The 25,757-nt window shown below is 42.5% G+C and overlaps 1 protein-coding gene across 1 annotated transcript in view; it reads left to right on the top strand.

Annotated features, from left to right (window-relative positions):
• PLCZ1 (phospholipase C zeta 1) overlaps positions 1-25,757 on the top strand; it is a 118,786-nt gene that overhangs the window by 55,882 nt on the left and 37,147 nt on the right. The window contains exons 5-8 of the mRNA XM_075897749.2: positions 2,497-2,641; positions 5,199-5,351; positions 14,823-15,053; positions 23,174-23,330. Of these exons, the coding sequence (XP_075753864.1) occupies positions 2,497-2,641; positions 5,199-5,351; positions 14,823-15,053; positions 23,174-23,330 (686 nt within the window). The remainder of the gene's footprint in view (positions 1-2,496; positions 2,642-5,198; positions 5,352-14,822; positions 15,054-23,173; positions 23,331-25,757) is intronic.

Genomic DNA, 25,757 nt, shown 5'->3' with positions numbered 1-25,757 from the left:
GATGCCTGCAGCTTTAAGAGGGTCCAGCAGACAGCCACTACAGAGTTCTGATTAACTTGGATGGAGTGGCCACTAGGGCACCTGTTTTTACCCCTGGAGGCCATTTCTTGCACAAAAACTCCTCTTGCCTGTCCACACACACCGTTTTGCAAAAGAGCTCTAGAATGAGGAATACCTACACCGGAAAACCCCCTCTGTTCTGTTGTTTTACTTGCAGAAAAACACGCTTGAGGTGTGGATGCTCCATGAGCTTTTGCGCAAAAATGGCCGTTTTTGTGCAGAAACTTTGTAGTGTAGACATAGCCCCTGTCTGGATTCTGGATAGATGTGTAGAAGCCAGGTACATTGGCTGTGGACTCCATGATGCCCAGGGCAGGTGCATGCAAGTAGCATGCATGCATGTATGCTTACGCAAGGAAACGTTCTGGGTACAGTCAAGTGGGGAAAATACGTGCACTTGAGGAGAGGAGCGGAGAGGTGAGGAAAGAAGAAGGAAACTTGGGGTAAGAGCATATGCTGGCGAATGTAGGAGATGCAGGAGGAAGGAAAATATGGGGTGAATGATCACAGGAATGTGGAAGAAGGAAATAAGCAGGGATTTATTTTGTAATTGTGAAGGGGATTGTGGAATGTAGTGGGTTCAGGAGAGGTGACTGGTGAGGAGGAACCTGGGGACTACCAACCACATGACTCCCCCAGCTCCGGAAAGGGCCAGGACAACCCCCATCCACCACAGGCCCAGTCTTTCCCCGCCCCTGCTCTGTCCTTGCCCCGCCCCCATCTCTGCCCCATGTCTTTCTCCAACTAATGCAGGTCAGGGCTGAGGGCAGAGCAGGACTGAGGGTCCAGTGGCTGCAGCAGGGGTCTGCCCCACCCTTACATTCACCGGCAGCATTGGGGAAAGTGGAGCAAGGCAGCCCCAGCTTGCTGAGCTCCTCTGGCCGCATTGCTCCGCTCCCTGGTAATGAGTGTGTGTGTGTGTGGGGGTGTCTCCCCTCCGCTAAGCGACGTGGCTGGAGCAGTAGAACAAGTTGGGGCTGCCTAGCTCTGCTTCCCCCACTGCTGCCAATGAATGTGTGTGTGGGGGGCTGGATCCCTGCTGTGGGTGCTAAGCCCCCCTATACTAGTCCTCCCACCGGCTGCTGGCTGGCTCCTCTCACCTATGGTGGTGGGGCACGTGACCCTTCTTGCCCCCCAACACATTGCCCCTTAAAAGAAGGGAGGGGAAAACTGGGATTTGTAAAACATAATGTAGGAAAGTTCAGGAGACAGGAATTTGGAGGACAGGAGTCTAAGAACACTCCAGTTTCCTTGTACTGCTCTGGTGAAACAAAGCAGCTGTAAACACAGTTTGGCTGACCAGTTTTCCTGGGCTGCTTTGAACTGCCCCAGAATGGGGTAAGGGATCAGAACATACTTGTAAAGCTGAATGTAAAAGTTAAATGTGAAAAAAGGGGCTAAGGTAGACACTGCATATCATCAAATTATTAGACCTATCACATGGCAGCATTTTCTTTCTGTTTCTTTCTTAGTATTCACGTATGAATTTTTAGTTACAGAAAAAAAATTCCTAGACCAAAAAATCATATTAGGATGGAGTTATATCAGTACTTTATGGTAAAATACATTACTTGGATGGTGTAATTATTCCAAATAAAAAATGATAAACCAAAGAAATTCAGAGTTATTGTTAAACTTAAGAAATTCAGACTTATTAAGATATGGAAGTACACAGTCAGGCTATCCAAACAACCTTTTCTCCTCCTAGCAGTGAAACCATAGAGGAATAAAAATCTAATGTCTTTACAAATTAGTTTAATTTACTCTAGAGCACAGAATCTGAAATGACTTAATCAGAATGATATGATTATTTCATGCCATTGCTATTGATGGTGGGTCCAGCCCCTATTCTCTTTGTGGTGTATTCTGCATTCTTGGTAAAGCTGGGAGGAGTGAATCTCTGTGCACCTCAGCATGCAAGTCCTGTAACGTTGCCTGGCTCTTTCACATATTGCACAGAGGTAAAGGAAGGCCTCCTCATGCCCTTATCATCTGTGTAAACACCAGGCACATTCTAGCTTACGGTAAGCTTTATTACTGGTGCTTTTATACTTCAAATTCATAACTTAGCTGGAGTTTATTCAAATATACAATCCTAACATAAATAAACCTCAAACATTTCCTATTATATCAACTATTGTTCCAGAAAAGGTTTTACTTAAACTAAAACTTTGGCTGTATAGTTTTATCTATTATGGGTTCATATTCGTAGAATCTGTTTTTACCCAAGAGGCTCTAATAAAGCTTATTATAAGCCCAAGATAGATTAGAGAAAATATACATCAATTTCCATATACATATATTCGGTTGGTATTTTATTTTTTTGCATGATAATTTAGGTATGCTAATTATTCAGACTATGCTATTTGTAATCTGGACTGCAACAAAATGACATCTCCCTTTTTTACTGTTATTTTTTTTCTTTTAATTTTAAAGTGCTCTGATGAAAGGATGCCGTTGTTTGGAAATCGATTGCTGGGATGGAGGAAACAATGAACCTATTGTGTATCACGGTCACACTTTAACAAGCAAAATTTTATTTAAAACTGTCATCGACGTGATAGAGAAGTATGCATTTGTGGTATGTACATACATTTGTTGAAATGTGATGACTTAATACTTATTAGTACAGTTGTAATTTAGGGTGCTCTGGATAGTGCTTGGAGTGAAGGGTGCTGTAGAAACAAACTAGATAAAAAAAACCTACAATACCTGTACTTTACTCTGTGAAAGTCTCTATATAAATCCATGGTACCCCCACATCTTGAATAATGTGTGCAGATATGGTTGCCTTATCTCACAAAAAGGATATATTGGCATTGGAAAAGGTTCAAAAAAGGGCAACAAAAACGATTAGGGGTATGGAACGGATACCATATGAAGACAGGGATTTTTCAATTTGCAAAAGAACTGACTGAGGGGAGAAATGATAGAGTTTATAAAATCATGACGGCTATGGAGAAAGTAAATATGGAAAAATTATTTACTCCTCCCAATAACACAAAAAGTAGGGGATTAAAAATGAAATTAATAGGCAGCAGGTTTAAAATGAACAAAAGAAAGTATTTCTTCACACAATTCGTAGTCAGCCTATGGCATTCCCTGCCAGAGGATGTTGTAACAGTCAGGACTTTAAGAGGGTTCAAAAAAGTAGATAAATTCATGGAGGATAGGCCCATCAGTGGCTATTAACTAAAATGGGCAGGGATAGTATCCCTAGCATCTGTTGGTCAGGGATGGGACTGGGCAACAGGGGCTAGATTATTTGAAGATTACCTGTTCTGTTTTTCCCCTCTGGGGCACCTGGCATTGTCCATTGTCAGCAGACAAGATTCTGGGATAGATGGACCTTTGGCATAGCTGCACTTATGTTAGGGGTATGGCTTCTAATCACATTTTCCTATTTTTGACAATATTTTTCTCCCCTCTCTTGGTTTGTAAAGAACCCACACAATCAAAGTGGGAAACTAATTACTCAGAATGATGCAAAAACAGAGAAATATTGTTTATGCTAGTCTCTTTCAGGTATATAGCTACAGGTGTTAAATTTAATGTAATTTGTTTATTTTTTCATACAAAATATGATTTTTATCCCTTCAAAAGACACTAGCAAGGAAAATAGCTGTGATTAAAAGATGTCTGGTGTATCTTCCAGATACCAATGACTGAGCCAAATTAAAATTCTTTTTTTGCTTTGGGGACTTGGGAATAGCAGTTTATTATGTTTTCCTTGTATTGCTTTCCCCTTGGTTCTCCTCACTAAGAATATTTCCATTCAAACAGGATCATTATTTCTAAGGAATTCATATATTCCTCTTCATTTTAAGTAATAATTATCTACTGGCATGCCCTAATAATTCCCAGAGCAACTTTGATATTACTTTCAGGTCACAAAAGAATGATTTTTCAGGTGGGTAGTGACTATTAGGCCTGAAGAAATGAAGAATATATATCTACAAATATGCTGGGATGAAGGAATGACACACAGTATAGAAAATAAAGCATTGAAATAGACTGGTGTCTAAATGAATGTTGAAGTTTTTAGATGTCAGCAGCTTTTCCTCTGCTGAATTTAACCTAAATAATCTTCCATGGGTATTTTTTTCTTTTTGTTTTGTTTCTACTTCACATCATCACTATTTGCTTCTTGGTATTCTAAGCTGTTGTGAAGCTCTGTGGTGGTAAGAAGCACTAGTCAGTGTGTTGCTGTCTTGACAGACCCTGAAATTTTTTGGGCTAAATTTCTTTCCAATATGTGTGATAGGGATGTAAGCAACAAGTCGAGTCACTACTCACTTCCCCCACACCTGCTGCCTCTGTATCAGGGAGCCGGAGCCAGTGCTGGTGGGAGTTGTTTTAAAAGTCATTTCTCCCAGCACTGTCTCTGCTGGGGAGGGGTAGGGGATGAAGAGGCGCAGCTGTCTGGGACCTGGCGCGAGCCAGGACTGCTGAGTCCCAGCTTGCGCCAACTCCTGGACCTACGCCTGCTACAGTTTAAATGTAGTAGGAGCTGGGCTGCTTGCATGCCCTGCTCCTACTACATTTCAACTGCAGAGCCTCAGGGGGCCCCTTATCAACTAATCGTGTACTCGATACACGTTGTATCGCATAAACGATTAGTCAATTACCCACTTCTTAACATCCTCATGTGTGATGAATATTATTTCCTGCTACCATGTTTTAGGTTCTTAACTGATTTAGCACCTCTTTTCTCTCTACTTTCTCCACATTCAACTCTGGTGAACTTGGTTGTTGGCTATTAACATTGGACAAATAAACTTAAGATCAGAATGTAGTCATTCAGACTTCTCCCTTATAAAATACTGTGACCAGGTTAACTGAGCTTCATTTGGCTTTTCTTGTCATAGTCTTTCCTCTGTTTATGTCTAAGCTGAAACCAATCCCTGTGTCTAATGGCCCAAATATTAAACTTTTAACTTGAACTAGTTTCCACTTTTACTTTTCCTCTTCCATAACTATTGCTGAACTCAATGCTGTTGTGTTATTAATCTAGAATAACTAATCACTATTTTGAATATTTTAAAATTAATGAAAGACAAATACCCATGTGCTTTTTTGTAAGATATATTGTGCATCTAGTATTTCTTATTTTTAATGATTAATTATTGTATTTTCAGGCATCTGACTATCCTGTTGTACTGTCTTTGGAGAATCACTGCAGCCCTAAGCAACAGGAGAAAATGGCAGACTATTTAGAAACTATTCTAGGTGAAAAACTTCTTACTACAATAGTTGGTGATATGTTTCCTACAGATCTACCTTCCCCTGAGGTAACAACTTTAATTTTCTCTCTGTGAAAGATAAGGAAAATTCTGGATCCTGCAGTGGTTGTGATAATCTCTTGAGGCATTTATGAAACTCATATTCGGTGTTTAAAGCATCTTTGTGCTTCAGATGGTAAAACAGAATTAATTACACATCCTAGAAATAATGAAAAATAAAAGAAATAAAAATGAAATCATGTGAGTTGATACATCCTCATTAAGAAAATGGTGCTTCATGTAGCAACTTGAAATGTGTAGCTGGAAAAGCATAATCAGTATTTTGTAACATCTTGGATCTTCCAGTTCATAAAGTCATGATTTAATATAAGGCTCGAACACACTAAGACTTTTATTTTATATGCAATTGTAGTTAGTGAAAACTTGTCAATACCAGTGTCTTTTAAAAATTCTGACATGGCAGGCAGCTGCCATAATGTGCCACATTATTATTACTATAATTTATATTGTGGAAGCCCCTAGAGGAACTAACCAAGATCCGATCCCTGTTGTGCTAGGCACTGTGGGCACATCTAATCATTGAGATAAGTCCGAATCTAATATGCTCAATTTCTGGGTACGCGATTTTGTGAAGTCAAGGTCCATGTCCTCACTGTGGGGAAGAATGAAATGTAGTCCATTATGGAGATGTGGGCAGCTTTGCATTGTGGGCTATGCTCCTGGTGCCCACTAGGACCAAAAGTCTGCAGCGAGTGGTTATGGGCACATGTTGTCAGTGTCTCATAATTCACTCATCTAGTCACTCCCCCCTTGCGTGAGATAAAAAGGAGGCAGTGTGCTTGTGCCTTTTTGTCCCCTGGTTGGCTGCACAGATGCCATAGCAGTGCCAGCATGGAGCCCAGTTTGCAGCAAACCATTGTGATGCTGATGTGTGTTGTGGTGTGTGCCTAATGGTGCTGTACTTTGAGAGTGCACACATGTCGCTCCTCCAGGAGGAGGATGGGGACAAATCTCAGCGTAGCATGGAGGCACTGCTTATGCAAGGCCCGGTGCTGATGTCAGCTCAGCTACCTGTCAATCCTCTGGACACTGTGCAATACCAGTTCTGCCACCATGAAACAAAGTCAGATTGGTGGGACCGCATTGTGATGCAGAGATGGGACGATCAACAGAGGCTGCAGAACTTCCAAATGAGCAAGGCCACGTTCTTGAAACTTGTGAATAGCTTGCCCCTGCCCTAAGGCACTAGGATACCCAAATAAGACCCACTCTGACTGTGAAGAAGCATATGGCAGTTGCTCTGTGGAATCTTTCAATGCCAGACAGCTGCTGGTCAGTGGGGAATCAGTTTGGAGTGGAGAAATCTACAGTGGGGGCTGCTGTCATACAAGTAGCCAAAGTGATCAATACCTTTCTGCTACGGAGGGTTGTGGCTTTGGGAAACATAGACACTCTAGCGGATGTCTTTGCCACACTGGGGTTCCTTAACTGTGGGGGACGATAAACAGAACACATATCCCCATCTTGGCCCCCGACCATCTTGCCACAGAGTACATGAACCGCCAAGAGTAATTCTCCATGGTGTTTCAGGTGCTGGTGGATCACAAGGGCCTTTTCACCACCAACAACATGGGAGGGTCAGGAAAGGTGCATGATGTATGCATCTTCAAGAACTCCTGCCTCTTCCAAAAGATGCACAATGGAACTTTTTTCCCAGATGGGAAAATCAGAATTGGAGAGGTGGAAATGCCTATTGTGATCTGTGGTGAAGTATTTGTACTCATCGCAGTGTTACTTGAATTGGGTGAAGTCATGTCCATGTGTGCCGTGGTGTGCTGCCCACTTTGAGATGTGCTCACAATGCTGGCTCATGGGAAATGCAATTCAAATTTTCCCAGTGCTTTTTGTGCTCACCTGGAGAGTAGTAGAGACACAAGTTCTGGCCAGAGCAGTCAGAGCGGGGAACTACTGGAGGCCTCCCAGAGGCCGATCACATCAACTTTTAGCAACACTGTGTCTACACTACTGTAAATTTGGCCATGCAACTCAGCAATAGAGTTATTCTCTGTGAAAAACAAGAGTATTGAAGTTGACTTCAAGCGGCCCTTAAAGTCACGCAACTGGCTTGGTAGTGTGGACACATCGTTTAGGGTACGTCTACACTTGCTCCCTAGTTCGGACTAGAGATGCAAATGTAGCCAACCGAAATTGCTAATGAAGTGGAGATTTAAATATCCCGTGCTTCATTAGCATAATCTCACCTGCGCGTTATTCCGCTTACCAGCTGATTCGAACGAGGAAGTGCACTCTGGGATGTGTTAGTTCGAATCAAACCCCTTGGTTCAAACTAACATTACTCCTCAAAAAATGATTATTGATAAATCATAAATATTTCCACTGAAATCAATGAGTCTTCTTGTTAAGTAAATTACAATTCCATATAAGTAAGAGACAATCTGGCCCATAGGAAGACATTTTTCTGAGGAGTTTACAATCTAAATAGGCAAGACAGACAATGGGAGAAAGGCTGTATTATTATTCCTATTTTACAGATTAGGAATATATTCAGAGAGAGATTAACTGTTTATACAATAAATCTTTGCTACAGCCATGAACTGAATCCTTCTTGACTCTAGTTTTGTGGCTAAGGCACTGGGGTCATTCTCAGTGTGCTTGGCCTAAGCCTAAAGTGATATTTATCAGCTGGTGGATTGTTACTCCTTAAGTGGATCACTAAACTCAATTGGGAGGAGAGGAAGAAGGGTCACAAAGCATTTGAATATTGTATTGCACTCTAAGCAAAGAAATTCTAAGCAAAGAAATTCTTGCTGCTCTATTCCCTGCATACTCTTGCCATTTGAGATCATGTATTGGTAATCTCTTGAAACACAAACACATTTATTATTTTACTCTTAATTTTATAGTAAATGTGAGCATGTTGTGTAAACTCTTTACTTTAAATAGTGGATCACCAGCCAGAAAAGGTTGAGAATCATTGTCCCAAGGATTTTTTTTTAAAGTTGTGACAAAGGCGGCAATTTTTGGTTGCAAAATACTATGCAAAGGGTTTCTAAAAATAAAGGACATAGATAGTACATATACTTTTATAAATAGTGCTATGGTAGGCATTTATTCAAAAAATATTAAAAAATAAAGTCATTTTTATAGATTTGATCCTTGTATTTGCTGCATGTTTACCATCATACTGTTCTTGCCTGCATTTTATTTTGAACCACAAAATAAAAAGAAAAAAATCAGAATTTACATTGGGTGCTCTGGGTTGCCTCTCACTGGTATCTAAGAATTCTATATTCTCTACAGTAAACATTTAATCAACTAAAGGGCCTATAAAATAAAGTCTATATTGAGTGCCTCCTATAGACTATTTACTGTCTGGTGGTAGGGAGTTGTCTTTCTTCTGTTAACCCTAAAAAGCTACTCTCTAAATCTGTCATTATGGGGTTTGACATTTATTTTCTGAAATATTTCCTTATCAACAATCTCTATTCGCAAATAAAAGACTCTCCTCCTCACCACCAAATGCTATAATTTGCAGACTCAACCTTTAGTGGGATACATCTTTCAGAATAAAGTGATCTTAAACATAAAACCTTAATAGCTACGTCTATTTCCTCCTGGGCTACGTCTATTTCCTCCTGGTGTTTCCTGGAGGGGGTTGAGTGGTGATTCTCCATCCTTCTTCCACAGTTAGGAAAGGAGATGCTGCATCACCCCTTTTCCTCTGGAGGGTGTTGTAAGAGAACTGGATTTGACATAACTTGTAGCCATTTTGTGCAACTAGTCCCCCCACCCAATATGCTGGAAGCAAGGATATCCAGATAATAATCTGGCCTTGCTTAGTCAGACAGAACAAAAACAACTGCAAGCTTCAGTTTTACTCACTTGGATAGATAAAATAAAAGGAGAGATTAACGAAGAGAAGGAGAAATGTGAAAGACTGACCTTGATTCTGGTTGTCTGTGTTTGTAAGGTTGTTTTTGTTTTTTGTTTTGTGTTTTGTTTTGCTGCGACTGCTTTACTGATAAGGAGAATAAAGGATTGTTATTGGCTGTTGCTAGGGAAATTGTTAGCCTAATAGGTGCTATTTTCGGAGAAAATCTGTGAAGGTTTAGTTAGAAAATGTGCTTTGGAGTTATCCAAAGCTTTTCTTTGAGCAAGGATCTGGCACTTAAACTCCTAGCAGCTGGACAGAAGAGGGGCCCCTAGAAGGCTGGTTTTTGATTCCTCAAAACCATTTCAGACTTTAGATTAATATAAATGTTTGGACTGCTCTAATCCTATTGTTCCAGCATGCATGTGTATGTGATCTTAAGCCCTAATAAAAATTGTTTTAGGTAAAAGCTCTCTTGTTTGTGCCAGTCATTTATTAGACAGAGGAGCTATGCTCTCATTGATTTATCCCTGGCACTGCCTGGAGAGAAATAGTTAACTTATCAGTGCTTTGGGTTCTGAAAATTCTGAGTAACCTGGGGGTTGCCAGTCGAATAGCAAAGAGACCCTCTCTATTTCTTTTCAGGAAGTCTTTTGTGAAGGCTTTTCCTTCCTATGGTGTCTCTTGATTGGTTTATTGATGCATTGTAGGAGATGGAAGGGGAATCTGGTCCCGCTCCCACATCACAAGACTTCTAGTCCAATGGCCCTTAAGAAATGGTAAACTTTGTTCTCCTCAGAGGATAAATTATCCCACTCCGGGACCATTTTCTTTCTCCCAGAACCTGCCTCTGCCATGTCTTTCCTTTACTCTAGAATTACTAGAATAGGGTAGCCTGGTCTTAAAGGAACAGTATACCTGGCTAAACTGTGATTTTAAAAAGGGCCATTCCTGCATCATAATTCTAATGACTTGTTTTTATGTATGCCAAATTTTGTGAAGCTATTGCTTAACTGTTCCCACATATTGCAATTTTCCAGAAGAAGTATTTTCTTCAGCTTTTGTCAATATTGAAGTGATCAAAGTGATGCTTGAATGTGAATATTGCCATTTTAAAAATACAATATTAATTTAGATTTTTCAGGACATTATTTTCCAAGCATCTGTGTTTGTCCATACTCTAAACATTTTACTTTTCCCCACTTTCTAACAAATTGGACAATATGAATGAAAAGAGTTAGTATCAGCCAATTCTAAAAATCCCTTGAAGGTAGAGGATTTCTGCCCTTAAAAAAAAAAAAAAAAAAAAAAAAAGGCAGCATACTAGTTTAAAAATTTGAGGATATGCAAGAAGATTTTGAAAACCCTTTCCCCTCATCTCAGTCCTCTTTTACAGTCCCAAGATTTGTCTTCCACCTTTGTGTGATTTGACTTTTCTGAACCTATCACAATCAACAATGCGGTATCTTATCTATGCCAGTGTGCCTGGGATTTTGTGTTGAGTCTTGTGGTATTTGTTCTGACATGCACCACATTTTGGGTTCAACATCACCTGAATTAAAGTACATTTTACTACAGGTGTTCTTTTAGCTGGTTTTTTCCCAACCCCTTGCTGTCACCCCACTCCAGGTCACCCTCCTGATAATCTCTGAGCTGCATCCCTTGGAGGAAGGGATGTAATGGAAGGGTGAAGGAAGGGCAGTGGTGGGAAGGGGAGGGACTTGGGGGATGGGTTAGCTCTATATGCGATGCATGGAGGAGGAATTCACGCCACCCCTTTGCACTCACCAGCAGTGGTGGCATAGAAGGTGCAGGCTGGGCACCCCGGCTTACATGGCACTGCTCTCTAGTGGCACTGTTTTCTCCCCACTGTTTTCTCCTCACAACTGCCAAGGTCAAAGCAGGGGCGGAGCAAAGAGATGGGAAGGGGCAGGGTCTGGGGTGGAAAGGGGTAGTCCTAGACCATCTCTGGGCTGGGGAGGCCCATGTGGCCATTGCTCCCTTTCTCCTTCCCCCCTCACCAGTCACATCTAGTTAGCTCAGTGCTTAGCGGTACCATTTATTTTTTTTCTTGTACATCTCGTGACCCATGAGCTGCAATGTTCCCTTCAGAAGACTGTCCGCTAGAAAGGATTCAAATTCTGGATGTGTTGGCTTGTGATTTCTGTATTCAGTAGGAGTCGCTGGGTCCTAAGCACTTTTGAAAACAGGAGGAATTCATTTCAGTGCATGAGTGGGAGTCAAGTTATTTGGAAACTCTGGCTCCAGTTATGGACCGAGTGCTTTGGAAAATCTGTCCTTGAATGAGTGACAAGGAGTCCTGTGGCACCTTATAGACAAAGGGTATGTCTACACAGCAAAGTTATTTCGAAATAACTATCCTAGTGTCTACACAGCCATTCCGTTATTTTGAAATTAAATCAAAGTAGCGGAGAGCTTATTTTTAAATTGGTAAATCTCATTCCACGAGGAATAATGCCAATTTTGAAATTGCTATTTTGAAATAAGTGCTGTGTAGACAGTTATTTTGAAATAGGGGGCCTCCAGCCTTCCCAGGGTGCCCTGGTGACCACTTTGGCATCAACCAAGAACACTCCTCTCCCTCCCCCAGTTGCAGAGTGTTGTGGTGTCCCGAGTGAGGGCAACCAGAGCATGCAGAGACAAAATGCTTTGCTGTCCCTTATTGGGGTAGGCAAGCAAGCAGGAAAAGCTGAGAATTGGCTGTCATGGGCGGGGGGGGGGGGTGTCCCATTAAGCACAGGCCACAGATAGCCTCAGGCAGCAGCCACACAAAGTAACTCCTGACCTGATGCCCTGCCAGCCCTGATTCCAGCTGGCCTTAAATGTGATTCAGTGTCCTTTCAGTGTGGATGCGCTATTTCAAAATAGCAAAACGCTATTTTGAAATGCATTTTGTATGTAGATGCGTTATTTTGAAATAAGCTATTTCGAAATAACTATTTCAAAATTAGATATTTCGAAATAACGCTGAAGTGTAGACACACCCTAACAGATTTATTGGAGCATAAGCTTTCGTGGGCAGAGACCCACTTCGTCAGTTGCATGTCACGCATCTGACGAAGTGGGTCTTTGCCCACGAAAGCTGATGCTCCAATACATCTGTTAGTCTATAAGGGGCTATACGACTCCTTGTCGCTTTTGCAGATCCAGACGAACACGGCTACCCCTCTGATACTGTCCTTGAATGTAATTTTGCAAGTAATTTGCATCTATTATGTAACCGGTGATCATATGAGTAACATAATACTGCATTCTTCTCGTAGCTAATGAATGTTCACTAGGAAAAGAGGCCAAAGATAAAGAAAAGGCCCTTGGGATAACCTTAGTGCCCTTGCCAAAATTCCATCTTTCCTTTAGTACAAATTTATGCAACTGTTCTGAATCAGGGTTGTTTGAAGAAGTGGTGACAGCCTTCTCATGTTTGTTACTTTCTTTATATATTATTTATTTACTTCAATGCTTGCAATGTTATTATTCTACAGCATTCTGTTATGATACGAAATAGTTGCCTGCTTTAACTGCAGAATTATTTACCATACCTACTAATAGATATTCTGGTATGAAAATTAGTTCCTTTTAATTCTGCATAGTGATTTTAGCATGGCAACAAGGGAAATGTGTAATAATCACTAGGACATGTAAAGATTTTTGATCTTTTTTCACATTTTTTATATTACATTTTTTTACAGTTTGGTATGCTGATCAAGTAAAACACTGTGATTTATCTAGAAATGAATGCCATCTTACAGGTTGGATTTCCTTGGTCCAGCATGCTTGGAGCCTGACTGGTCCTGGTTGAGGGATTTTGCCAGTCATTTCTTCCCCCCTCTGCTGCTGGCCCCACCACTTGTCCTGCCTCCCCACCCTCAGTCTCCTGGCCCCCTCTTGCAGCCCAGATGAGTTGTGTGCTGGCTCCCAGTCCTCACCTGCAATCCAGGTGAACAACACACTGGGTTTCTCACCTCTTGTCCTCCCTCACCCTATATCTCGCTGGGCTCCCAGCACCCCACCCCCTGCAGTGTGTCAGGACTCTCTGATCCTGGAACATCCATGGTCCTTCTGAGCCACAGATGTTGCTGGACCAGAGAGTTCTGGTTTATAGAGGTGCAACCTGTACTTTCAAAGTAATAGTTCAATAAGACTATTTTCGGTGTCTGATAATGGTTATAATTGAAAACTTGACTAACTGTGTACATTTTGTATATCTGTAGAAATTCTGTGATCTGAAGTTTTGTCTATTTTTTCTGTCAGGAATAATAAAGCTATCATTTTTTTAGGTAGTGTATATTTTTAAAAATGATACTTTCTTCAGATATCAACATCCAATCCATGGTCCAAAACATGATCTGCAGAAATAAAGCAAATAGCAGCAAATTGGCTGGGTTCTGAATAACAAGACTCTAAGCTCTGCTACGTTATCTTTATTGAAAATATAGGATCAAAAGCATGAGCCTGTGGAACTTATACACATGTGAAAATAAGTAATGGGAGAATCATAGGTTCTCATACAGGGCAGCAGTATACTGTGAAAACAAGGCACCAAACTTCCTGCCTTCCTTAGCTAAAACCAATTCCATAGTCATACAGATTTAAAAACAAGCATTGTACTCATATGTATGCACATTTTTGTTTATAAAAACAAGGGAATTCTTTAAAAAAAATCCAATACCATCTATATTCACTTAGGTGTGCAAACACCTAGGCTACATCTACATTGGCAGGATTTTGCACACATACTTTTAACGCAAGAGTTTTTGCGTTAAAGTATTTGCGCAAGAGAGTGTCTACACTGGCATGTGCCTTTGCACAAGAGATGTGCTTTTGCAAAAAGAACATCCGTGCCAGTGTAGATGCTCTCTTGCGCAAGAAAGCACCAATGGCCATTTTAGACATCGGGCTTTCTTGTGCAAGAAATTCATGTTGCCTGTCTACCTTGGCGTCTTGCGCAAGAACAGTTGCGCAAGAGGGCTTATCCCTAAGCGGGAGTGTCTGAGTATTTGCACAAGAAGCACTGATTTTATACATTAGAATGTCAGTGTTCTTGTGCAAGTACTCACGGCCAGTGTAGACAGGTGGCAAGATTTTGCGCAAAAGCACTTGCTTTTGCGCAAAATCTTGCCAATGTAGACACAGCCCTATTGTGCTGCCATTTGCAATCATCCAGCAGGTTCTCACTGACTTATACCTAGCAGCAATGTGGATAAATAGTTTCTAGCATACCTTGCTATGTGGCAGTCACATTTATATGGTAGATGGATGCTGAATACTCACTTCTCATCTTACCAAGTGAATACTCACTTTTCTTCTCACTTCTTTTCTCTTACACTCTTGCTCCCTGTTCCAGCACTTAAATACAAACTTTATTTGTATTATTGTCTTTTTTCTGCCTACATTGTCATGAAAGGCAATTTGGTTGGTAAGATATTTGATTGTCCATTACTCTGTGGCACCTGTTTCTGAATTTCACCGTGTCTACTTCAGCACCCCTAGTTCTAAAAAAAATTACATCTATAAAATACATTTTAAGAGTAGGTGTTGCAATATTTTGATATGAAAATGTTCTACTAAATGCTTTATGCTTTCTACTGTTTTACCTGTTTTCACAGTTATTAAAATTCAAAGTATTGGTAAAAAATAAGAAAGCTGGAACACTTGAACGAACTGTTCAAAGGAGAGGCCTTGACAGCCATGGTGCGATAGAGGAACTTGAGGAAGAGGTGGGGCAATCTGAAGATGATGATGGTGAGGAAATCAGGCCCGAGCCACCGAAATCTCCTCTGTTAAAAAGAAAAAATGCAATTAAGAGATCTCCACCACCCAATCGAAAAAAGTTAAAGGTAAAAGTATACTATCTCATAGGAAATTAGGAAGTGAACAGAGATTTGGGTAATTTATTTATTTAGTTGGTATTTTTTGAAAGTAACTTTTGATACCAAAATAAGCAAAATTTAATATATGGGCTTTAAAATGATAAATTCAGGGTAGAATAAAATATTTAAAATAGTATTTGTCCTCTCATAGCTCCCCTTGCTTCCCCACTTCTCCAGTCAAGATACAGTATATTGTGGCATCCAGTTTAAGTTCAGTCCTTCCCGATTCTTTCATGCCAAATTTTACTTTCTCTGAACTTTTCCGTTCTAACCACTGTCTTCACCTGTGAGGGACTCCAAAAGACAACATTCAATGCTGCTCACATTGCACTACTGATGCCCATTCTTCTTATGGGACTACCCATGAGGAGAACTGAGGTTTTGTGTGCCTTTTAATGATGGCAGGGAGAGGAAGAATTCCCCTGAGGTCTCTTCCCCACCCCTCCCAATTGGACCAAACAGTTTGTCCAAGAAGCTTCAAAGAACCTCATTCACCTAATTTTCTGTGTTCTACTCTAATGCACCGCACTAGGTAGGCTTGGGGAAGACAATAAATTGTATTTTTAGTACTTTAACAAAACTCCTGGCTAGCTCTCTCATTTACTAAGATACCAAACAGATTGTTAAATGAACCTCTACTCTTAACGCTGACACTAAAAATGGCTTGTAGTTAGTTCCATGTTTACTTTCACTGTTTACTACCGTATATTCCGGCGTACAAGACGACCTCTGAAGTTAAAAAACATCCCCCAAAAATCGGGGGTCATCTTGTACGCCGGATGCCCCGCCGCCGGAGCCCCTCCGCAGCTTTGAAAGCCTCGGGGGAAGCCGGCGGCGGGGCATCCCAGGCGCGCATGGGCTGCCCGCCCGCCGGAGCCCCTCCGCGGCTTTGAAAGCCTCGGGGGAAGCCGGCGGGGGGGCATCCCAGGCGCGCATGGGCTGCCCCCCCTCCGGAGCCCCTCCGCGGCTTTCAAAGCCTCGGGGGAAGCCGGCGGGGGGGCATCCCAGGCGCGCATGGGCTGCCCCCCCTCCGGAGCCCCTCCGCGGCTTTCAAAGCCTCGGGGGAAGCCGGCGGGGGGGCATCCCAGGCGCGCATGGGCTGCCCGCCTGCCGGAGCCCCTCCGCGGCTTTCAAAGCCGCGGAGGGGCTCCGGCAGGCGGGCAGCCCATGCGCGCCTGGGATGCCCCCCCGCCGGCTTCCCCCGAGGCTTTCAAAGCCGCGGAGGGGCTCCGGCGGGGGGGGGGGGAGCCCAGGCGCTCCTGGCGGCTTTGCTCCCGGTGCCTCTGGTCTGCTGGGGACCATCTCCAGCAGACCAGGGACACCGGGAGCAAAGGAGGCGGAGGGGCGCTGGGGTATAAGATGAAACCCTATCTTTTAATTAAAAAGATAGGGGGTCGTCTTATACGCCCAGTCGCCCTATACGCCGGAAAATACGGTATGTTAAGTGTCCGCAGTAAATTAATGTGATAGATACATGGACTCATAGATTTTAAGGCCAGAAGAGCCCATTGCAATCATCTTGTCTGATTTCCTGCAGGCCTCAAAATCTTACTCACCCACTCTCAGACACATAACCTCTGGTTGAGTTGCTGAAATCCTCAAATCCTGATTTAATGACTTCAGTTTAAAGCATCCACCATTTATGCTAATTAGAAATGTGCAAGTGACCTGTGCTCCATGTTGCAGAGGCATGCAAAACCCCCCAGAGTCACTTCCCATCTGACCTGGGGGAAATTTACTTCATACTCCAAATATTGTGATCAATTGGACCCTCAGCATTTTGGCAAGACCCATCAGCAAGGCACTTGGAAAACAATTCTCTGTAATATCTCAGCCCTCTCCAGCTCATATCCTATTTCTAGTCACTGCTAGTTGTAAATGGGTCACATGCCTTCCTAGGCGGTCTCATCATACCATCACCTCCATAAACTTACCAAGCTCTGTCTTGATTATTCTTTGTCATGGAAATCTGCAGCTTCATGAGGTATGGAATTGCTGGATTCTTCTGTTTCCAGGTCTCAGAGCTAAGGAAGAGCTTCCCACATATTTTGGCTTGTCTGCATCTTCTGAGCTGCTCTGAAATTATTCCTAGATTTTTCAGCAACAGTCTCCCTCCCTCTCTCTCTCATTGCTCTCTTAGGTTGTGTCTACACAGCAAAATTATTTCAAAACAATGGCTGTTATTTTGAAATAATTATGCGAGCTTCTACCCAGCTATTCCGCTATTTCGAAATAATTTCGAAATAACAGGCAGCTTATTCTGATGTCTGTAAACCTCATTCTATGAGGAATAGTGCCTATTCTGAAACAGCTATTTTGAAATAAGGCATGGATAGATGCTCCACTTCTGCTATTTCGAAATAGCCCCTCACCAGGGCCATTCTAAGTTATTCCTCCTGGGGCTCTAAATTGAAATAGCACATTTGCATTAGAGTACGTCTACACTATAGCATTAATTTGAGTTATCTTAATTCAAAATAGTTAATTCAAATTAAGCTAATTTGAATATACACATTTACACACAAAAACTATTTTGAAATAGCGTTTTGCTCTTTCGAAATAGCGCATCCACACTAAGTGGCCCCTGAACCAAAGTTAAGGCTGGTCTGAACCAGTGCCGGCAGGGCATCAGGTTAGGACTTAGTGTGTGGGGCTGCTGCCTGAGGCTAACTGAGCTCTGGGCTTAAAGGGACCCTACCCCCACCCCGGACAGACAGTTCTCAGGGTTCCCTACTTGCTTGTCTACCTCGATGAGGGACAGCAAAGCAGTCCTGTCTTGGAGTGCCCTGAGTGCCCTCACTTGGCACATCACAGCACTCGGCCACATGAATCCAGAGCTGGCACTGGGCACACTGGTGCATCTCGTTGCCATCAGCCCAGCTGCAGGCTACCATCTGGGAGGTCCATCAGGGGGCTGTCAGGATCCAGGAGGCCCTGTGGAAGAGCGTCCACCCCGAGGAGCCCTCAGAACTACCCCGGTCCTCCCCACCGGGGGCTTGTGCCCCATTCCTCCCTCACGTCTTTCCACTTACCCTTCCCTAGCCCCCCTTCCTGATGTCAAATAAAAGACATGTATATTCAAAAATAGAAACTGGGTTTATTGAACAAAACTGGGGGGGATGAACCTCTGGGGAGACTGGGAAAAGGAGGTGGGAGAGAGGAAGAGAGAGGATGGGAGAGGGGAAGGAGAAACCTGGAGATGGGAGCTGGAAGGGGAAAGCCAGGGGAAGAAGGAGGAGGGGAAGCTCAGAGCTCAAAGTTGGGGGGTCTTGCCAGACCACCTTGATTTTCATGCAAACCTGCTCCTGGGTTCTCATGTGGCCTTTGGTGGCCAGGCTGGCAGCTATCCTGCCATAGACGGCCATGTTCCTCCATCTAGTGCGGAGATCATGGACGTTGGGGGCATCCCCCTGAAACCTGAATAAGGTCCATGATCTCCACCCTGGCCCAGCCCCTGGCAGGCTCCTGGGAGCTGGCAGACTACTCCTGGGGAGCGGTGGAGGGCTGGCTGCCAGTCACTTGCTGGCTCATGTTTTGGGGCCACTGGGTTGGGGGCCCTGGTGGCCACTGCTGGCTTTGGGCTGGCAGGCTTGGAGCTGGCACAGGCACTGTGGCCAGAATCTACCCCTTTAATGGCTCCGGGGCTGGGGGAGAGGAGAGTAAGTTTTCCTGGTTGTGCCCAGAGTGGCCACCAGGACACCCTGGGAAGGCTGGAGGCCCCCTATTTTGAATTAATGTCTACACAGCACTTAATTCGAAATAGCTATTTCGAATTTGGCATTACTCCTTGTAGAATGAGGTTTACCAAATTCAAATTAAGCACTCCGCTATTTCGAATTAATTTCAAAATAGCGGTTTGCGTGTATAGACGCTATTAACGTTAATTCAAAATAATGGCTGTTATTTTGAATTAACTTTGCAGTGTAGACATACCCAGAGGGAAGCCTGCCTTGGACTAATTTTGAGGCTTCCCTGCAGTGTAGATGTGCCTTTTCGAAATAAGCTAGTTCGGAATAACTATTCCATAATAACTGCCAAGTAAATGTAGCCTTAATCAGCCCTTTTGGTCTTCTTCTTTCTCTCCCTCCAACTTGGTGTCTGCCAGCCAGAGGGGGAGTCCTCTAGCCTCGTAATAGATCCACAGCTAATCCTTAAAAGAATGTGCTCTATGCTGAAACACCCCACTTCAACACTGATCAGCCCAGGATCCCTGGTCAGGGCAACGGAAGACATCAGATATCAAGTGCCTCCAATTCTCAGCCTTGTAAAGCTCACTTCCCCCGGCCCTGCTCCCTGGTCAGGTTGGAGTTGGAAGCCAGAGCCAGGCAGTGTAGGATGGCTGTGACTCTGGCTGGTGCCATGCAGCAGAAAAGCCAATATTAGTTCATCTGACAATATAGCAAGCAGGGACTAACAAAGCAAAATTCTTGTTCTATTACATTAAGAGGAACAGAATTTATCTTGCATCAAAGCAAAACATATACCTTGAGTCCTCAGTTGACAGGCAAATAGACCCTATGGCTACGTCTAGACTGCCTGGGTGCTCTCTTTCGAAAAAGTGGCTCGCTTTTTCGAAAGTACTTGCTGTAGTCTAGATTCTCTCTTTCAAAAGAGGCTTGTAGTCTAGACGTACCTGTTGTCTATATAGGATAAACTTAAAAAACAACAAATAGTCTGGTAGCACATTATAGACTAACAAAACATGCAGATGGTATCATGAGCTTTGGTGGGCACAGCCCACTTCTTCATATGACCGGAGTTTTGAGTTTAGGATGTCCAGACCCAAAATAAATAGGGGCGAAGACAGAGTGGGGAAGGAAAAAATAACGGAAGGGGGCAGGAAACAAGAAGCAAAGGGTATGTAAATATCAAAGTGAAAACCAAACAGGCCAAACTGGTAATCTATAAGCACCTAAAAATTGGATAGTTAAAAGAAGCAGATAAGGATCATAGGATAGCAATTAGAGAGGCAGAGTACTAACACAAGAATCTACACAGACAGAGAGCGGTTGGCACTTTCATTGTTTTTTTGTTTGTTTGATAATGTCCTAACCATCCATTATCTCAATTGAGGCCATAGATGTGAGAATTAAATTTGTGGATGTAATTCCAACCCTTCTCTGTGTATTTGGCTTGTAGAATTGGTCTGTAACAATTTTATAGTGTTTCATCCAGTTTTGTTTCCATAGGCCAGTGGTTCTCATCTTGCTCTGCTCCCTGGTCAGGTTGGAGATGGGAAACCAGAGCCAGGCAGTTTAGGGTGGATGCTGCTGTGGCTGGTGCCATGGAGCAGGCAGTTTTGACGTTGGTGGCAACTGCTGCTCAGCTGCCAGCCCCCAGTTAGGCTATGTCTACACTGCCTCTTGAGGAAAAACATATGCAAATGAGGCTAAGCGTGGACTATCGCTGCACCTCTTTTGCATAATTAATGAAGCTCCATTTTTGCAAAAGAATCTTTTGCACAAAAAGGAGCCATCTACACAGCTCCTTTTTGCGCAAACCCCTCTCCCTCTTGTGCAAGAGCCATTCATCGGGGGAAACATGCGGAAGAACGGCTCTTGTGCCAGAGAGTTTTTTTGCACAAAAAGGAGCTGTGTAGACGGTTCCTTTTTGCACAAAAACCTTATGTGCAAAAAAGGAGCCTAATTAATTATGCAAATGAGGCATGGCGATATTCCACGCTTAGACTCACTTGCATATGTTTTTCCGCAAGAGAGAGGCAGTGTAGACATAGCCTTACTGAACAGCCAGTAAAAGTTACCGGGGAAGAGGATCCGGCTCTGGGGCAGGCAGTGCCCTTGGGGGCTAGTGACTGTCGGGAGCCTCCCAGCACACAGTGGCTTGCTACCCACTAGGGCTGGATAGAGGTGCTGAGCTGCATTCCCCTTCTTATCTCTGTTCATACCCCTCATCACCCCAGGCTGAGGCCACAGCTAGGGATGGCTACAGAGCCCCAGGTACAGAGGCTACCATCAGGTCCTGCAGCACAGCCCTCAGAGCTGGGGGCTGAGGGGTTGGTTCTGTGATTGCTGAGGCACATCTTTCTCTCTCTGCGTCCAGAACATGCTGTGTTATCTGCATTACTGAAGAGCAGTTTAGCTGGCAACCACACAATGGCTTGAGATTGATGGAGACACACCTTTATTGCTTTTATTTTTTTAAGATCAGAATGACCTCAGAAGTGCAATATGTAAGTTCCTGTTAGGGTGATGCTCATCACAAGTGTTATGATACCTGAAAACCAGGAGATGTGAATACATCACACTCACCTTTCACTTAAAAAAAAGAAGAAAGTTAAGTTGCTAGTACTCTTGGTTGCAGAGAAATGCTGGGGAATATAAACTGAAAAAGTGCAAAAGCCAGAAGGCAATTAAACAGAACACTAAATAGTTTATATTTAAAAGCTCATGATTTTAAAACCAATATGATTCCTGGGGGGCTTAACTAGTGATTTTTGAATATTTGGAGTCAGCAAGTCTGGCCCCATCCATTAACCACAGTTTTCCTCAAGAATAAAAAAATGTTAAGAAACAAACAACAATAAACCAGCTAATAACCATTAGATAGAACTTGGAGAGAAGAGCAAACTCATGATCAGCGAACTTCCAGTTTTCTTGTTTAAAATGTATGTGGTTCTCAGATACCACCATGCTGGATGAGCATTAAGTTACAGATAGGCAGCTGCAATTTCACCTACACAGAGCCACATGGGAATGAGTTATTATCTTCCTGTTTCTGTTCATGATAAGTAAACTAATGTTGTTTTTTGTTGTTCTGTACATTTATATGCATTATTTGTATATAACTGGTATTTTGTATTTACTAAATATAATATAACTAGGGCCCTACCAAATTCACAACTATGAAAGATGCTGACTGTGAAATCTAGTCTCCCCCTGTGTAATCTGGGCCTCTGTTGCTTTTACCCTATACTATACAGATTGTACAGAGGCAGCCAATGTTTCTCAAATTGGGGGTCCCGGGCCAAAAGGAGGTTTCAGGAAAGTCAAAAGGTTATTTTAAGGGGGTCAGAGTATTGCCACTTTTATGTCTGCCCCTGCCTTTAGAGTTGGGTGGTCTGAAAGTGGTGTCTGTTGGACAGCTGCCCAGGTCTGAAGACCGCTCCCTGGCAGCAGCAGCATGGAAGTTAGGAAGCAATATCATAGCGTGTCACCCATATTTTTGTACATCTACCTTCATGGCTGGAAAGCCAGAAAGTGGTTGGTGCTGACTGAGGGCCCAGTTCTGAAGGCAAGAGCACAGAAAAAGGGATGGTGATATCATATGGGTTCGCCTACGCAGCAGTGTTATTTGGGACTAACTGACATTATATTTGGGACTAACATAACATAATCCACATCTACACTGCAAACAGGTATTTCAATACAATGTCAAAATAATGTCGAGCTGGAGGACTTTTTACTCCAATTCCTGTAACCCACATTGAACGAGGAGTAAGGGAAGTCGGAGGAAGAGTGTTCTTTCTCAGACTTCCTGCTGTGTAGACAGTGCCAAATGCCAAAATAAGCTATTTTGACTTAAGCTATGTAATTGACATAGTTCAAGTTGCGTAGATTATTTCAGCTTTAGCCCTGCTATGTAGACGTGCCCTACCATGCCATCCTTACTTCTGTGCTGCTGATGGGCTCCTAGCCTGAAACCACCACCCTCAAACTCCCCAGCTCTGAAGGCAACACCGTAGCCAGAGGCAACACATAATTAAGGATAGCAGTACTCAAGCCCTCCCTACAATAACCTGACAACTATCTCACAACTCTCCTTTGGGTCAGAACTCCTACAATTACACCACTATGATATTTCAGATTTAAATAGCTAAAATAATGAAATTTACAATTTTAAAAATCATATGACTGTGATATTGACCAAAATGAATTTGGTAGGGCCCTAAATACAATATGTGTCCTACTCAGGCCCAGAGTATTTTGGATTCATGTGACTTCTCTCATTTTAGCTTCTTCATATATAAATCATAAAAAAAAATATTTTCTGGATTGGCAACAACAGTAATTAAATACGTGAAAATAGTAAAATACAGACTCTTCAATGATTTCATGTTATATTTATAGATTAAGAAGGTAAAACTGGCCATGGAGCTTTCAGAACTTGTGATTTTTACCAAAGCTGTGAAGTTTAAAAACTTTGAGCAGTCAAGAGAAAAACAGAAGTTCTATGAAATGAATTCAATTGGAGAGGTTAAAGCACGAAAACTTGCCAAACAGTCAGGTAATTTCTTTTGATTTAATCAGATAAAATTTATAAGGTTGCTATAGTTCATTGCTTAGCTATCAAAACAGTCAGTAAATATTATGAAACCCATAGTCTGCATTTTATTGTTTTGTTTTATAATTCAATTTCAGAACTATTCTTGCAGTAGTGTTACAGATCTGTATTCATTGCTTTATTAAGAAAAATGAAATATTTTTTCAAAATATTTCAGTATTGCTTTAAATTCATATGGTCTCATAAAAACAAATATTTCATAGTAAAGGAACCATATGAATATGTTTTGTTTAATTGAAAACAATAATGTGTGTGTTTGTACCAAATGGTTCTGAGTAATCTTACATTCTGTTATTGAATTTATATTGAACACATTTTTACCATATAATGGGCTATATTCTCCTTTTGATGTGCATATGTACACCATTTGCCTTAATGAAAATTGCATATTCTGACTAAAGGGAGAATAATCTCCAAAGCATATAATTTGCCCTCACAGAGAGATTGAATTAGGTAGAATTACAACTTCGGCCTGGTCTGAACCACTGTTGCCTCTGAGTACCCTTTAGTAGCTTCAGGCTACTTTAACTTGAGCCAGCTGCCAAAAAACTTGTGGGGAAGTTAGGAAAGTTTGACATCACTATTCATAAGTGTAGTCCTCTTACTAAAGGGGCCTCTGACTTTTTCTGGGAGGATCCTTTGTGCTGAAAGCTAGCCCTGGAGACTACAACTCCCATGAGCCCTTGAGGAAAAAAGGAGGAAGTGGGGCTTGTTCAGGCCTGTTGGGAGAGGAGCTCTCCATTTTTTTTGAGACAGAGGACCCATACTGCTGTGAAGGAGCCTTGGTTCAGTCTAGGAGCTGTTGTGTTGAGGTTAGAGCCTGGGGCTGAAAGCCTATGGGGCTTGGATCCAGCAGGCTGCTGATTGCCTCTAAAGGGGAGAGACTCTGGCTATGCCTGTGGCTGAGAAGTACTGCATAAACCCTGCACACAGGTGGAAACTGTAAGTAACTCCGTGGGCTCTTTGGGAAAGTGCTGCCTGGGACAGATCTCAGGGATATAGACTAACTCTGGGTCCAAAGAGAGGCAGAGTGACCAGCCCAGTGAATCAGAGCTTCTGGCATTTGGTGGAGTCTGCTCCAGTGGCAGAGGGATTTTGTAGCTGGCTACTCAGCTTGGACTAACAAACCCAGGACCTGCACTGGGCTGTCTCCACTCTAGCTACAGACCTTCAAGTGTGCCCACACAAGCAAGTGTCTGGGACTCTGACTTCAGAGGAGTGTACACTCTGGAGTGGGATAAATTGTGGCAGTGCAAATGTCAGATAAGTTCCCATTATTTCTGTGTACTTTGTCAATTGATGTTATTCACTGTTAACCTGTTAAACCCTGTTTCCTTACCTTTTTAAGTAAAGGTGTGTTAATTTTATGTAATCAGTTAGATGTATATTATTTATAACTGTTGTCCTGGGGTTAAATCCAGATTACTGTTGGAATAATTTTATTCCTGGAGGCTCCTAAGGCACACCACTAAGTGTGTACAAAGCCAGCCAGGTGGAGGCATCAACATTGTATATTCTTAGGGAGCAAGGGAGTGGACAGGGAATTCCCAACCAAACAACATTGCCACTGGAGTACTCAGGATCTCCTTTTATGTTAAAAACATCAGGCGCCTAGGCATACATGTGAGTGTGACCTGCTCCTGAGTAACCCAGGGAGGAAAAAACGGGGATTACACAATGAAGAAGTTTGGCATAGAAACTTCTCTAGTAGTTCTATGCCACCTAAGAATAGCCCTGCGCTGTGCAGATCCTTCAGTGGCTGGTAAGACTGGGAAAAATGGTGCCAAGTTGACCTTATGCAACCCAAAAGGTTGCATAAGGTCAACTCTAGCACTATTGGTCAGGCCAGTTACCAGTAGGAACTATTACTTACTACATAGGAATAGTCCCTATTGGTAACTATAAAACTAATTCCTCCTTGGCAGTGTTGTTTAAACCTATTTAAGAGGTGAACGCATCAAGGAGTGAGAAGGTCTAGCTCTATGCCCATTGAATAACTGGTCTTGCTCCAAATACTGTAAACAAGATTATCCATTAAATGCGGGTTCTGTGATAGCTTTTCACTGGGCCAGATTAGTCACTTGTTGTATGTATGTCATGAGAAAGCAATAAAAAATGAATAGCTTATACCAAGCAGGGCTAGAATTTGCCTAGTGAGCATTTGTAGTAGTCAATGGCTTTACAATACATTTCTTATGTCTAGTCCTTCCCATTCCTTAAAAGGCAGAAATGTTTAGTGTAAAACATACACACTAATCCAAACCACCACCAACAAAAACAGTGAAATATTCTCCACAAAATTCTCCAGAATTTCTCCACAAAATTCTCCAGAATTTCTCATGAACTTTTAATATTTTCACTATGAATTTA

This window comes from Pelodiscus sinensis, chromosome 1 (assembly GCF_052426305.1).
Source record: "Pelodiscus sinensis isolate ZL-2025 chromosome 1, ASM5242630v1, whole genome shotgun sequence".
Taxonomy (NCBI): Eukaryota; Metazoa; Chordata; order Testudines; family Trionychidae; genus Pelodiscus; species Pelodiscus sinensis.
Note: the sequence above shows the minus strand (reverse complement) of the source record. Positions and strands in the feature narration are given on the sequence as shown.